The following is a 16818-nucleotide window of genomic DNA, read 5'->3' as shown; positions in this document are numbered from 1 at the left end:
TTATTTTTTAAGGAAAAAGTAAAACTGTGTTAATTACATTGAAAGTTACGACGTGCAATGTGTATACGCGAAAATATAATTTTATGTATTATGCACGTTTAATATCCTAGCAATTTTATTCCTTTATTGTACATTTCTACCTTCCATTGAGACATTGTATTTGAGAATTGTCATATATAATCTTCGTAATATCTTTGGATCTAGGTCTGAATCTCGAAGTATATGTGTAGATGTATTTTATGCTCCGCGTATGTATCAAGTTGACGAGGTCGCGCCGTGATATAGAACGACAGATTATTACACGGATTCTGATGTCACAGGTGTTGCTCTTGGTTGCTTGTCAACAGGTTTACGTCGTCTGACTCTGTATGCGGTCAACATCGCCAGTGAAGCGTGTACATGAACATGAAAAGCAATATGCTCTAGATACCACAAATAATTTTTATTTTTCATCAATTGCGATTAATTACAAGTTATCAAATAAATAAAGTTATTATTAGCTAAAACAGAGGAGAAACATATGTAAGTCCTTTACATATTATAATAATATATATGATTAGGTCCAGTTTCACAACTCATGGTTAACTCTTAACCGAGGTTCAGCTTGTTTCTCATCTTTTTCCAATTCTAAAATTAGAAAGAAACAATGAATAAGTTGAACCTCGGTTATGAATTAACCGTCAGTTGTGGAACTGGGCCTAAATGTATTATTAATATGTGAAGAAATATAATTTTTTTATTGCTTTTAACTGTATTATAATAATATCATGTTACACAATTCTTTTTCATTTTTGTTTTTTCGACATTTACGATATTTATGTAAAAATAAAAATAAAAATATTGAATAAAATTAGTAAAATTAAAGATAAAATATTCTATGATTAAATCCAAAACGGGATAACGATATTGAAACTTAAATTTAAATTGTCATTTACTAATTCGCTATTATAAATAATAGATCATGATCGACGTAATTTTAGAAATATTTCAAGAATTATTTTTCCGACGCTGTTGCAATTTTTATTCTTTCTAAAATCTACAGATTTCTATTTTCTGAGAACATGCAGAAATTTTCGTTTACCTATAACTGTTTCATTTTGTTCATCAAATATCAAAAATATTATCACATCATTTAACGAATTCGTGAATATTCCTAGAAATTTTGAACAATCCATGTTACATCGTAATAAGTAGATTATTGTTGTACTAATCCTAAAATCCTGAAACGATCATTTCTCTCACAGTAGTGACAGATTAACTGTAAGAGCGTAAAATTTTAACGAACTGCGAAGAGAGAAACATAATCCAGGATAATAGCAACTCGAATGTATAATAGTAGTGCTATTTCATTTGTGCGTTTTTGTCGTACGATAAGTGTGTGCAGGATAGAGAGGTTCTCGGATTTCTCTATTCTGCAGCCAATCAACGCAGGCTTGAAGAATTTGTCGTACGACAAAAACGCACAAATGAAATAGCAGTCATATACTGCAATAGAAAGAGTGATATGTGGACGAAGGACAAAAACAACCCCTTGCGGCTTGCACATGCACGGCGAATCTTAAATTCCAAACTCGCCGCAATAATCCCTTGTCTCCTTCCTCCTCCCCTCTCCTTATCTTCGCATAGCCGAGTGAATGACTAGCGTAATTGCCGACGACCCAGTTGCAACCGACGCCGGGGGTTGCATTTCGAATACGACAGCGGACGGGTGAAGGGTGAGGCCAATGGAAAGGCCGGGTTACGTTGCACGTCAAGATTCCGTCTCGCGATTCCGTATCAAGCGATTAATCATCCGCTCGCGCTTTAATTACGATCGTCGGTGCTTTACACGTGGCGACGTAGGATACGCGCGAATAATCGCGCGAAGTTACTTGTCGAGCTTACGCGAAACAGTTCCCAGGCAAACGTGAATGTGCATTGTGTGCATTTTACATAGATAACCCAGTCCGAAACTCTCTCGAAGAATTTTTAATATTTACGGAAACAATAAACGCGAATGTTGGACCACTGAACGCTGTTGGAGTTGAATGACGCTATAATACTAATAATAAAATCATCGTTAACTCACACATTATGGTTAGGATAAGATTATTATTCCGGATAGCACGGAACATTCCAGCAATATTACAGTAATGTTGCAACATTCCAGGTATATTGCAGGAACGTTGCAAAGTTGCTGCTACATTGAAATTGGAAAGGATGCCCGTCCCGGATAGTCGGGAAGTTTCAGGTTCCACCGGTTGGGGTAATATTTTACGCAACAAGTTCTTTGCAGTGTTTTAAAGTTCTAGCATCATTATTAAATTGGTGATCAATTTGTGAAATTATTATGTATGTCAGTTTCAATTAGTCTGACAATAATTGGCACGTTTTTATAATTGGAAGATGATTTAAAATTTATATATAGGTAAATATTAATAATTATAAGTGGGAATTAGACTGATAAGAATAAATCAAATAAGAGCAAAAAATCCTATTTTTGATCAAAGTGAATCTTGATGTTTAATATAATTTGTATATAGATTTACAAATATTTTTCAGTTTTATGAATGATTGGCGCATCGATTCGGTTCGTCGAGAAAGCAATTATAAACTGGAAGCTGGAAACATTACACATTACATTGATCGTTAATTTAATAATAATGTTAATAAGTATTTTAAAACAATGCAAAGAATTAAATATTATTTGTAAGCACCAAGATCTAGTCTCGACGATATTTGGTCTTTTCTTTATTTATTTTATTGCTGCAACATTGCTGGAATGTTCTGCGCTGTAAACGTATATGTGATTTTATTGTAGCAAATTCCAAATTATTGAACTCACTTTGAATCGAGAGATCGACTGATTCACTATTAAACTTGTAACGTACGGTTTCGTACGTATTAATACGTCTGCACGCCGTACCACCATCGTGGCTATCGCTCGATTGATCAACTTCAACGGCTAAAGTTACCAACTATTCACGATAGAGCGGACACGATCGATAGCGAAAGGGCTTTGACCACCATCATACAAAGGTCTCGTCGTGTGCTTGAGCCGTCAGCATAGAGGTCTATTTAGACGGAGCGATTTTTAATACGATCCTTAAGATCGTCGCGTCATTTTGCTACACGGAGAGAATTTTTCGTTATTTTTTACCGCAAAATTCATTACAAATTTCATCATGTTTGGTAATAAGCTTGGGACAACTTGACAATAATGAAATATTATCAGTAACGATAGATTTCTTGAAATATACAAGAGACTTTTTATAAATGATGTAGTAAAAATTATAATGCAGATTGTAAAATGTTTTGAAGTGAGTAAGTTCTAGCGTAGCTAGAGACACACTCGACAATGAAAATAACCGATAAATATCGATTACAGTCGATCAATTACTATGTTACATGGTAAAATTATAAGCGACTAAATCAGATTAAAAATATCATGCTGTATGGTAAAAATTGTATAAGCTATTTTATATATTCATGACTACTTAGCATCTATTCTTTTAAAATAATAAAGAATCATAAACTGCGTAACATATTTTAAAATGTTGAAATTTTACTATACCCTTTAGTAAAATTAATAAAATATATTACATATCTTATTATGACACATATTAGTAAATTAAAGAAACTCATATACAATTCTTTGAAATACTATGTTGTCCCACTATTATCATGATTTTCAGGCTAAATTCTAAGAGAAAATTCTCTCCGTGTATCAATTCCGTTGCTGACACTTAGGATAATACTCCATTTTCGATAAACTACTAATATGAAAGATGACATTTTCCTAACTATCATCTCTCTTAAACTTGACAGAAATCTAGAATAATATCCCATCTCATAAATCAAATTTGAAGTTTGTTTTTCGTAAATCGTTTAAATGCACAGAATCAAATGTTAGACAAATATGTAATAGAATATAAGAGAGAGAGAGAGAGAGAGGGAGGGGGGAGAGGGAGAGGGAGAGGGAGAGAGAGAGAGAGAGAGAGAGAGAGAGAGAATTTCACACAAAATTATTCAAAGATATTTCAAAATTAGACTTTTTAATAAGTTTGCAATCGGTTTTGGTATCTGATTCTCTCTCTCTCTCTCTCTCTCTCCCTCCCTCTCCTCTCTCCCCTTCTCTCCTCCCTCTCTCTCTCTTTCTCTCTCTCTTTTCGAAATTATAATTTTTCTATTATGAATTTTCGATCACTTGCATTATTGGATTAGTACACATTAAAGGCTGCTTTATATAAAGTATAAGATGTCCATAAATGTAGTGAAATAATATGATTACTTAGACAATAAAATAATACATGTATAGTATAGTCTGTTAAATGAAATATTATTACTGAATTTAATTTGTTTAAAATATTTATATGTAAATTACTTTTACATTTAAATTGTAAATATGGAAATTCGCATAATCAAATACACATAATACGTTATTAGACAATGAAATCTGCTTCGACCAAAATGATATTTTCACTCATTTGTGTTTTACGTTCAATTTTGCAAATTTTATGTATAGTAGCTTTTAGTATCCACTAATCTGATGTAATGAAAATGACCGAATTCACTAATAAATTTTATAATACGCTATTTTTTTATATACAGTGCACATACATTTTTTGCGACGTAGAAAATGAATAATATAAAACGTTACATTTTAATATTCTAAAAATAATTGAACGGAAAGTACCGTAAACGGCAAGAAAATCTCAATATCGAGTTGTTATTCAAAAGATAATATACTCTTGTCTGCTCATGCTTCCGGGATGAAATATTTCGCTAGAAAATTCAAGCGTTTTAGTCAGAGAGAGAGAGAGATCCGACAAATAAAATTATACTTGCGAAATTCATCAGAGTGAAAATTTTGTCAGAACACCTATCTGCTGTTACGATAAATTGCCAGTTAAATATCGATGTACATTCCGTTATATGAGGTATAGATATTGTACTTTGCTCGACAGGTTCAAAACGCCGGCAGCGTTCGTTTGCGAAAAATTTTTGCGTTAGCCATCGCACAATTTGTGCTCACCAAATATTCGGTGATTAAGATAGATCAAGTGGAATTTGAAATTTATTTTTTAATTAACCGATATCGATATTTTTCAGATGCAACATGTATTCTGGATTTAATGTAAACATAAACAATCCCAGTTCTTCAATAAATTAAGAATGTAACATATTTTTTAACAAAATGAAAGAATTAAGAAAAAATGACAGATTATATTTTTATATTTAATTTAGAAATACCTAATATAAAAAGTTTGGTTTTGATTTAGAATTAAATAAAAATTATTTCAATAAGAAATAAGTATTTTAGATAATAAAAAGTATTTAAGATAAAATAAGACAAGTTTTATATTTAAACTATAAAATAATGTTTTTAATATAAATATTGATTTTATGGATCTGTATTATAAATATAACATATTTTTACGGAAAGTATAAATTTCCAATTTTCAGAGACTTGTGTTTGAGATTATACAATTTTAAACAGCAAACTAAGTTAGAGGAAATATAAAATGTTAAGTAATACGTAAAAGAGTCTACAATCATTTTTAAACAGAGTTCCGGAACTGCTGCTTTTTCAATTTTGACTTTTTAGTATAAAAAGTGAGGAACTTTTTTTTTATTTTTGTAAGGAACTGTAGAACTAAGAAGAGAGAAAGAGAGTGCTACACGGACACTATCATTATTTGTTTAATATTAATAGAATGTTGTGCTAACTTCATAGATTTATGTTAACATATAAATTTATGTTAACATATTCTATTAATATAAAAAAAAATAATGACAGTAGCACACACTTTTCATAGTTTTAGTTCCTTATTAAAATAAAAAAAGTTCCGCATTTTTATATTATAAATTGAAAACATTAGAATAGAATTTATCAGAATTGAAAACATGGTGTACTAATTTTGCGAATTTAGCACGGCAATTCTCTCTAAAGTAGGTACAAGAAAAAAAATATTTTTACTTTTTGTTACAGTTCTTTTTACACGGAGAAAAATGTACAGTAAATACTACTAGAATTCTAGTAAACTTTATGGAATCATCAATATTCATATAGGGATACGTGCCCACTTATGTAAAATTTTCTTTACATTTCTAGTAAATGAGATTGTCGTATGATAACCATTCTTACCTTGCTGACAAGAATTTTTTCTTTAGCATTGACAAAATTTACTTTACTGCATAGTTGTTTGTGCTCGTCAATCTTGAAAATAATACGATTTACTTTACTGTAAGTATAATTTACTTTACTAAACGTATAATTTATCTTTCTATAAGATAATAGTTACTTGAAATGATGTACTATAATCATAATATACTTTTTATCTTAAATCTCCGGTATTTTTTACTTTTTTAGGCAAATAAAATTTATTACAAATTCGGTAAAATAGCCAGAATATTTTTGCTAGTCTTGGAAGTTATCCATCTCTAAATTATTTTTCTCCGTATAGTACTGTTCGAATTGTACTAATATGATTAATTTCAAAATTCTACCAATTATCAATTTTAAGAGACTTCGAATGTAAACATCACGGTACCTTGAAAAAATATCGTGTTGGCAATTTATCTAGCAACATTTCTCGTTAGTTTTAATTTTTAACAGAATTCTATGCTCTACTATAAAGAAAAATGAATGATGCATACTTATCTGAAGAAATTTACATATCCTTTTTTCTCGTTTTTTCTCTCTTATTCTCTCCTCTGTTCCTTAATTTTCTATAATCTTCCATGAATACTTTACACTATTTTGAATGTATAACGATGATCGAGTTAGTCATTTTTAATTTTATTGATTCACCTTAGCTTACAATTACGACAATAGAAGTTATTATGTATAGCGGTATCGGAAACGAATATTTCTGCATCAGATAGATGCGTCGATAGGTTGGAACGCGATGCAATCAAAACACTGTGATGCTATTTTAAATTGCGCCGCGATTAAAAGGTTGCGACGCGACCGACGGCGGGATTCGATATCGTTTCCTCCCATCCTTTTCCCGGTTTCTCTTACAATATATTCGCAATTAGCGAGATATTAAATTCTCGGACGTTGCTCTACGGCTTGGATCCCATGTCCGTTTTGCTTGTATAGAGCACATGCTCTGTTTGCACGCGAGCACGATGGAGATCAATATTATTTAATTTCCGGACATTCGAATTTAATGTTTCTTTTCGCCTAATATCGACGTGCGCGGGCACGTACATAACATGTAACGTTTAAGAGCATACGCATTCTAGTATGAATATTTCGATATGAAATTTCATTTATACTCTACACGTGTAGTATTATTTAATAAAAATGTGTGACATTTATATATTTATAAAATATCTTCTGAAAAATTAGAAGATTGAAACAACTTAGACAAAATTTAGGTTTAAATACTCGAAGATCGGCATTATAGATTTTACACGCCAACACGTCACGTATCATCATGTGATATCGATCAATAATTGTTTAATAAATCCACATTATTTATAAAAATAAATTTATCTAAAGAATTGCAACTTGGAAGATTTGAAAAAATAAAGTAAAATAAACATACGAAAAAAATAAAAATAAATAATTTTTCATTCTTATTTGTACTTTGAAAGATCATTATTGGATGTCAATAACTGTATTTAACTCTAAGATATTCATAGTCGGCTTTTACTTTTAAAACTGTCTTAGTACAGTTTTAAGTTGTCGTAAATAAATCATATAAGCCGCATTAGCATCTTAAGACATTATTTAAAATGATCTTAAAATAGGAACTATATAAATATCGATTTTTAATGTTCTCCAGAATTAGAAGTAAATGTAATACTCCGAATACAAATATAAGATTTTAATATAAAAAAAATTGAAGAAAATATCTTTTTTAAGAAGCTATAAATGTATGATGTATTACGGAGACTTCGAAGAATAATAATCGGCTAGACAAAAATTCATATTAAAATGGTTAAGTTCGTCGCTGGAAATACACATCTCGTAATTTACCACGAATTAAAGTTAGAAACGCTGTTTACGAACGAATGTATTTATACAGTCTGAACATGTTTTAAATATTCCCTATTTTTACTGAATCATTATAAATAATTAATGTCAAGGCAGAAAATGCTACTCATTCGCTATATTAAACAATAATTAGTATTAATAAATAAAGGCATGAAAAATGTAAAAGTTAAGTTTCCATCGTGCTCTTTTCCATTCAATATTTAATTAATAAAGATTATATTATTGAAATTTAATAAATAATATTTGTTTTGAATGTTTATTAAGTATGTACGTATTAAATCAATGATAAATATTGGCAGAGCTTATTTTAATACTAAATAATTAAATTAAATTTGCGATATGTTTTGATCGAAAAAAAATAATTTGCTATTTAATAAGATAATTTTGCAATATAACAAAAGATAGTACATAAGGTTCATGTAACTTTGGACTTGGTAAAATTAATTAAATTTTATAATCAGAAATTCGAATAATTTGTACGTTGAAACTTTTTTGTGAGACTGAAATGTTCTTTGCGGTTTTGTTTAATCAGCGCAAGTCCCATTATCGACTGTAGCCATTTGTAAGAAAGAAACCACTACGTACTTTGCAGTAATGAACCGTCCTACTAGTTTCTATGCATAAAAAGCATATTGTCGTGGTGGCAGTTACTTAGAGATAATTTGTTAATTTAATTGACTTCATCGTTTTGTCATAGAATAATTAAGACCGAGGTTTCAAATTTATTAATTGAAAATGTTGAATAATATATTTTAAATATTGCAGAACAATAATTGAAATACTGTAGTAAAATAACGTTTTAGAATTATTATTTATTAAAAAGACTTTTACAGAGAGAGAAATTTAATACTGTGGCCAATATTGAAAACAGCATTGAAATTAATTAATTAATTAATTTTATATATTAAAAGTATTGTTCAGTACTTTTAGTATTCCAAATAAGTAATTAATTACTGTCTTTCAGTAATAAATTGGTTAGTATCTATTAAATTGGTAGTATTAAATTTTTATGAGAGAAAACCTTTCATATTAATAAATTTCTAATTCACAATTTGAAAAAGCCAAATATCATCCATGCGTTTCAGTTTTATTCTTACGAAAATTCTTATTGCTGAAGGCAAACAATTCCTTATAATTGAAATAAATAATATAATAAAATAATATTAAAATGTATATAAATTAAAAAATTCATTAAGAAATTTCCTGAAAATGAATACCTTTGTCAAAACAATGTGACTTTTGTGTTTCAGTGAATCAGATCGAATAATAATTTACTATTCTTTTGATAAATAATGAAGCTAACAGTAGAATATAGTCGGTTTCGCAGGGCTGACTACAAACTAAGTTTACTCGTCATTACCGCACTAGTTATGCACTTAAAACAACGATGGTTTAATTCCGCACGCTTCCGCTGTTTCCGTTGTCGGAAATGATGCCTTTTACGTCTCGTTGTTCTCTCTCTCTCTCTCTCTCTCTCTCTCTCTCTCTCTCTCTCTCTCTTATTTCGTGGTACCTACTACGATTTTATTAGTCAACTTGACATTACTTTTGATAGTTAATAAAAGACTATGTTGTTGCATGCATATTTTTAGACGATCTCATGTTCGTTGTTCAACGAATAGAAAAGCATGAGTGATATAAGCGGTATGCAGATCACTCAATGTATTAATACATGGCCAGTTGAGGATGTACGTGTAATGCGAACTTGTAATAAACCATCGCAAGATTCAGAAACGCAGTCGAGGGATATGACCTACTAAAGAATAGACGTTCCCAGGGAGTACCATACACATGGGGCGTTACGATTTAGACGTCGACGTCTAAAATGAGGCGCATGCTGTGCCGGAATTTTGCAGTTCCATCGCATCGTATCCGCCCCCGCGGACCACTCTCCCTTCATGCGGGATCGCATCTGCGGATGCAATAAGTTGCGTTACTTCCTCTCGTATTTCTCCCTGGCTACTGCTGCGCCCGGCGCGGCGCCGTAACATCATGCATTATCATGGTAAGAACCAGGTCCAGCTGCATCCCGTTGGAACCATTTTGACGCGTGCGAATTGAAGTCTCTCGTGTACCATCGGGAATCGATTTGTTCCGGACATTCGATACAACGTTATAAAAAGATTTTTCTTATCATTCCCAATGAAAGATGTGGATTGTTATCTTCATACTGTGATAAATGACGCGGAATATTGGAAATGGACTTGCAAAATATAATTGAACACTCACAGAAAGGCTGAAGTATTTAAAAGTTTGGTTAGATGTAGATCTGTAAATAATTTTGTTGGACCATCAAAATAATTATGCAAAACACTTAGCTAATTGCTTATAGAAAAACTTTCTGCAGTATTTTTGGTCAAAGCTTGAGCGTCCTATATAGTTATTTTGATAACCCAAAATTGTTTTCAAAATTTTCAGATATTTCAGCAAAATTTTTTGCGGGTATCCTTTGACATCAGAACCCATAAAATTATGACTTGCTGGCCTGATATTGAACATATTGTCATATATTAAAATCTGCACTATTATAATATTGTTTTCTTGCTTTAAAACTGATAACAAAAAAATAAGTTTTTCAAGAAAGGAGGATGACTATCAATTTAACAGAAAATTATTAACTAGTCAAATAATGTAAATAAAAAGAATGTACTCTAAAGCGTGATCTACAATAAGTTGTAAACATTTCGTTGCTAGTCGCAATGCTTCGCAACAACCAATCAAAAACGTCAATAGTAACTAGTGATGCTTCTGATTGGCTGTCATGAAGCATTGCGACTAGCGACGGTGTCTTGGCAACTTATTGTAGACCACGCTTTAGAAATACGATTAAATGTCATAAATGTTATTTTTGTTCACAGCCCTTAAAAATACATTTTTTTTAGTCGTAATAATTTTGATATGCTACAAAATTATGACAAATCCGGAATAATTCATCAAAAGTGACATAACTCGAAATATTATCAACAATTTATATTTACTTAATCAGCTGAAATGAACTAAATTCGAACTAAAACAATTTTTCAAATTTTGATTACCAAAGTGGTCTTAATTCTAATGTTTTTTTTTTTGTAGAAAACTTCCATTTACATAAAAAAAGACAACTGAAAATGTGTCGCTCTTATAGAAGGTATATATTATGATATCTTTGACAGTCTTAAGAACGACAAGTAAAGTATTATTATAGCTATTTGGCGGACGGACTGTGAAGTTAAGTTAGTGTAGTTTTGATTGATACAGTAATCTTTATAAATTAGCATGTTGCAATAATAATACACAGAATTTTACGATAATGGTTGCATAAAAATTTATTACGAAATTTAATTGAAATATCCTGTTATCGTGAAAGATGTTACCATGGTAGATATACATTTAGTATCTACCATTGCTAAAAAAATGCTAACATCTTTAACGATAACATTATTTGACTGGTGCTCTGATGACATTTTCGTTGGACAAATGACCCCGGTATATTCTAAGATTTGTATTTCTGTCTTATATGCAACCGCCAGGATCTTCGCACCGTAAATTAACTACCAACGCCTTGCGGCTAAAAGCGTTTGTTTTCGTTGCGGTTTTCATACACGGTGTATTCACGAAAATGTACATTAAAGCGCGCTAAAGTTTCGTTCTAAATTTGTACGAGACGATAAATCCGTGTTAACATAAGCAAGAGAATGTAATATATAGTGTGCAAGTTGCAGCACGCCATTCACAGTATTTCCGTTTTCATTTGCGCTCAATGAACTGTGAGATATATAAAGAATAATAAAATAAATGGAACTGACGTCTTCACGGTTTATAATTCGACTTCGGTCGTATTCGTGAAATTTTTGCTTTACGATTTGTTGGATTTGAGCGTGGAACTCATGAAAGTATAATGCGGAGATTATAATTCATAATGCATCAATAAGAATACAATTTTAACCTTGCTTTTTAATATTTTAACATCAAATCGAAATATTTAAAAAATCTATTATGTATATGCGCGAATTGTATAAAATATATATACCTTCAAAAATTTTTTATATCTTCATTCGTGTTGTATTTTTATTAATAAAAAAAGATATTTCATATATCTTACCAAATTTTCTTTGGATAAATATGGCACAATTAATAATATGAAACAAAACAGTCAAAACAGAAAATTTAAATATTTAGTTTAAAAATTCTGACAATAATATTCTCTAACATTCACATATATTTATTGCGCTATTAATTTACGCAGAGTTTTTTCTCTCTTTTCTCATTAACTGTTATCAGAAATCAGTTGATATATCAATTATTTTTGAGTAGTGATAAAGATGGAAGATAATATGACTGTCGATATCTGCAGTTTTTTCTTATTCCCGTTTATCTTCTTTCTTCCTTCTTTATCTTTGCTTCTTATTCTAGCTATTAACCGTTATCGAGACGATTCTTATCACATGAGAGAGGAACTCATTAGCGCACGAAGACCATAAATCGTGAATGGGAAACAACGGAGTTCCGTTCGGCTTCCACGAATACGAGAGGAGTTGCCTAACATAAGTCCTTTATCGGAAGCATCTCGATAGTTATCAAAGGTCGTTTGATATCATTCACATTCTCCATTAATATCCTTAGCGTTATTACATACATAAGTAGTAATATAATTATACGTAAATAGAAAATTGTTAGAGAATATTTGATTAAACCATTCGAGCAAAACTACATTTATTTTTATAGATAACTAAATGTGTTAAAAAAAAATGGGAATACACATATCGCAAAAAACTTTTTATAATTATGTATACCAATAAATTAGAAAGATTATTATTGACACTTTACACTGTTAAATATTAAATGATCAAATTTAAACCAATTCTTTAAGTTAAATGACACTTTATTATTTTTAAATTCCAAATGTGTGTTGTGTGTGTTAAAATGTATTATATTATATATATTATAATACAAAACATATGATTAAAACTCACATCTAATCAACCCACTTCTGTGGTGGAATTGCTTACAATTAATTTCACCATTCTATTAACGTATGTACTCAGTAAATAATAAACTTTTGAGTCAAATTTAATTTTTAATAACATTTTTTAGTTATTATAAATTTTATTTAATTTCATTCTTTTAGTTAAATTAATGATATATTGAGTGACGATCTTTAGGAATGATAAAAATAACTCAATTTAGGTATAATTTGACATAATGAATTTAACAGTAATGCATTGTTGTTGGAAATTCTTATCGTAATTGTAGTAATTTTAAAAAACATTTAATGAACATTTTATACGTATATTTGTAAGTTTTAAAACGATTCGTCTATCTTAGTCTTATTATTGGCTCGAGCAATGCGAGAAAGAACGATCATTTATCACGATAATTTGTTTAACGTGTCAATTGATTATCGACTCAAGTCGACTAAACGCGGGATTTCCTAAGAGCGTTTCTGAAAGCGAGGGATTTAAGCTGCACGATGCGCTCGCTTTTTCGCAATACCGTTGCATTTTTCCGGCGAGCGGATGTTGAAGAGGAGCATCGCTTACCGATCGGCTGTATCAGGTAGCGCAGCGATGCCAGCAACGGCAGGATCAATAGAAACGGGGCCATGACGGCTTCGATTCAGACGTCCATCTCGCGTTCATTCACGAGGCCGGTCTGTAACAGAAAAAAGCACACGCAACCATATTAATAGCCCACCGCAATTTTCCCCAGCAATGAATACATCGCAATGGGCTCTTCACATACACACACACACACATACACATGTCATGGAAACGCGTTCACTATTTCGATAATCGATCAAGTATCGTCCCGGATGGACGAATCAATTCATTCCCTCCTATTTCGCATCAAGTAAGCATCTGTCTTTCATCCTTTATCTTTTTTCCTATCAAAAGTATTTATTGTGTTTTCGTTGTGCTGTTTTGCGGACACAAAAAGCTCCTTATCTTGTTATAAATACACGATAGTTCACCTTATTAAAGGTAATCGTGTATTTATAACAAGATTCAAACTGATAGCAATATACCTCTTCAAATTTTTGTTATCCTGTTTTGCTACGATTGAAATATTTAATAATAATAAAATATTTAATAATAATATTAAAGTAAAATGTATTGTATATATTAGATTATATTAGAAACTTAAACAAAATATACTATATACATAAAATATTCAATTATTTTCATTTGCTTTATTATTATATATTTCAGTAAAATTATTATTATATAATATGTTAAATTTTTTAACTATAAATTCATATTTCCTCTAGATTTTATGATGCAAATTATCGGTATGATAACAATTTAATCCTATTAAAAATCTACAATTAAGTTTCATATCAAATATTTATATGTAATATTTATATGTAATAATTGAATATTTGTGGAAGTTTTATTTATGAATTTGATATCCATCAAATTTTTACAATTTAAAATTAATTAAACAGTTCACAATTGAGCATGCAAACATTATGCATATGTTGATGTTATTGGTTTTTCTCGTGACTGTGTTTCTCTTGCAATCCATAGTTGCTCTGACCTATTGCTTTTTATTCCGGCAGCAATATTTGCCGAGAAGGCATTTGCGCGCGATAAACTTTTCCAACTATGCAAACTCTCGTAAAACCAGCGGTTTTTAATGGTAACTCGTTGGCAATAGCCATCGAGATGGAGAACAAGATGAGAGTTTACTCGCAATGTACTTGACTGCGCCGCATTTGAAGCGGCAGGGCTTTCTAATGTGGATCATGTTCACTCATTATTAGCTCAAAGGAGACGAGAGCCACTATGGAAGAGAGAACAAAAGCCAAATGATGAGAATAATGGAGGCAAAGAGCTTTCTAACAAGCTACGTCGTATTCATGCCTTTGTCGGATCTATGGTTGATACACATCACTGCGGCATCAATGGGAATTACACAACGAGTGATGGAATCAAGTTGTTATTATACTAATAATTTTGATTCAATTCACTCGCCACATTTATTCGGTTCGAACTAGTCACATTGGTCTGAATAGAAGTAGTTTCCAAATTTACTTAGTTTCCAAATTTTACATCGATATGTGCATAACAGAGCGATAGATAACCGAAATCTAATATGTCCAAAGCACCGATAACACTATCAAATGAATCAAAGTAATAAGGTAATAATAATGAAAATCTATGAGTCAGCATTATTGATGTATGTTGATTTGCATAAGTGAACAATTAAATGTACAAAATCATTGACAAATAAAAAACTTTCAGGACGACTTTTTTTGATTAAATATTAAATACAGAGAATATCCACTATTTATTAGCTTAATATAAATTTTCGAAATTAATAGAATTAGTAGAATGCAAAAATGTTTATTAATATTTTTAGTTTTTCTCTCCTTTTCTTATTACAATAAAAAATGAATGATAAGAAATGTACCAACTCTCTATTTATTATGTTATGTCATAAGAATTTCTTAAGTTCACCGTACAGAACATTGTCGAAAATATCCATTGTTATTAATACAAAAATGGATTGACGCAAAGTATTGAATTTATAACAAAATTTATTTTTTAAATATTTTGATCGATCTAATATTTCTGAATATATCTTGTAGTATCGTGCGGAGCAATCAGTAACTACGACCGTTGGTCGTAGAATGTCACTCTGCTAACAGATATACGACAAATGCGTTTCCGTGTCCTGGACATTGATCGACATCGACGACGTATCGACAATGTTAATCTGTCTCGTTGAAGAGTTGCTCCCACACCCGCCATCCGTTCCCATGTTATACTTGCATCAGCTACGGTACGGGAAGTAACTTCCGTGTACACCGATGAAAAGGATGTTCATGCTACTAGTCAATTTTTTTTAGCGAAGTTTGCATCCGTGGATAGTAAGTGAGTTAACTCAAGTTTGTACGTACATACATCCATGAGCTAATACGATATATAGGATTGTTATTGGATGAACGATCGAGAATGAGGTAAATCTGACATTATTTTATTAAAAATAACTCAAATTGCGCAGGATATAATTTAATAGTGGACGTTATAAATTTAATAGTGTGTATAGAGCTGAATTTTTCGCTATTTTATCAGGATCTTTTTTTTCCATAAAATCGAGTTACCGTCGATGACCTATCTCGAATTACGTAAGCCGCAAACGAGAACCGTATCGATTGGATTGATTCGAGCGTCAAGCAGCTTTACGCGGACGAGAGGCATTGCATTAACCAGATGGACGGGAACGCATTTCATGCAAGAGAAGGGATGGGAATGGGAAATGGAAAGCTGCGTGTATGATGCCCCGGAAAAAGTGCAGTTACGTCGCGTTATATGTACTCGGTAAATCGAGCCACGAAGTGACGCGTGTTATAAATCCTTTCGCTTCATATTTCACGCGCGATGACGCGCACGCTCGGCATTATTTCCACGATATTTTTGCCAATCTTGACTACTGCTCTTCTTCGTCCGATCTTCATCGGGCCATTGCCCTTGAGCCTCCTTTTGGAAAACCGCCCTTTTGTTCTCGTTCCGAATGTATCCGCGATGATAAACGGTTAGCTTCACCGAGTCGTTTGAGGATGGTTTAGGAATTATTAGCTTTGTACACTCTCTGCATAGCACGAAGAAAGAAAGAGATTGATGCCGTTTCCCGTCGTAGCGTTTTCTTGGAGTTAACTCTATCTTCTCGCTTAATTCCTCGAGATTTTATATAATCAACAAACATTTATTTGCATCCCTTCTTTAGTTGGATTTTTCTTTCGCAACTCTTCTGCGAGAAGAAATTAATTGACATTATCGTGGTAATAAGCTGAACCTATTATTGATTAATAGCATTGATTTGCAGTGTTAGGATAATTATCTCTG

General features: G+C 31.4%; 1 protein-coding gene across 2 annotated transcripts in view; it reads right to left on the bottom strand.

Annotated features, from left to right (window-relative positions):
- The window catches only part of LOC108761762 (uncharacterized), a 73116-nt gene extending 59508 nt beyond the window's left edge, over nucleotides 1–13608 (bottom strand). For both annotated transcript variants that reach the window (XM_018508472.1, XM_018508473.1), the window contains exon 1: nucleotides 13510–13608. In XM_018508472.1, the coding sequence (XP_018363974.1) occupies nucleotides 13510–13573 (64 nt within the window). In that variant the 5' untranslated portion in view covers nucleotides 13574–13608. The remainder of the gene's footprint in view (nucleotides 1–13509) is intronic.
- Nucleotides 13609–16818: the final 3210 nt, after the last annotated feature.

Source organism: Trachymyrmex cornetzi, unplaced genomic scaffold, assembly GCF_001594075.2.
Source record: "Trachymyrmex cornetzi isolate Tcor2-1 unplaced genomic scaffold, Tcor1.1 scaffold262, whole genome shotgun sequence".
Taxonomy (NCBI): domain Eukaryota; kingdom Metazoa; phylum Arthropoda; class Insecta; order Hymenoptera; family Formicidae; genus Trachymyrmex; species Trachymyrmex cornetzi.
This window is presented reverse-complemented; position numbering and strand designations above follow the sequence as displayed.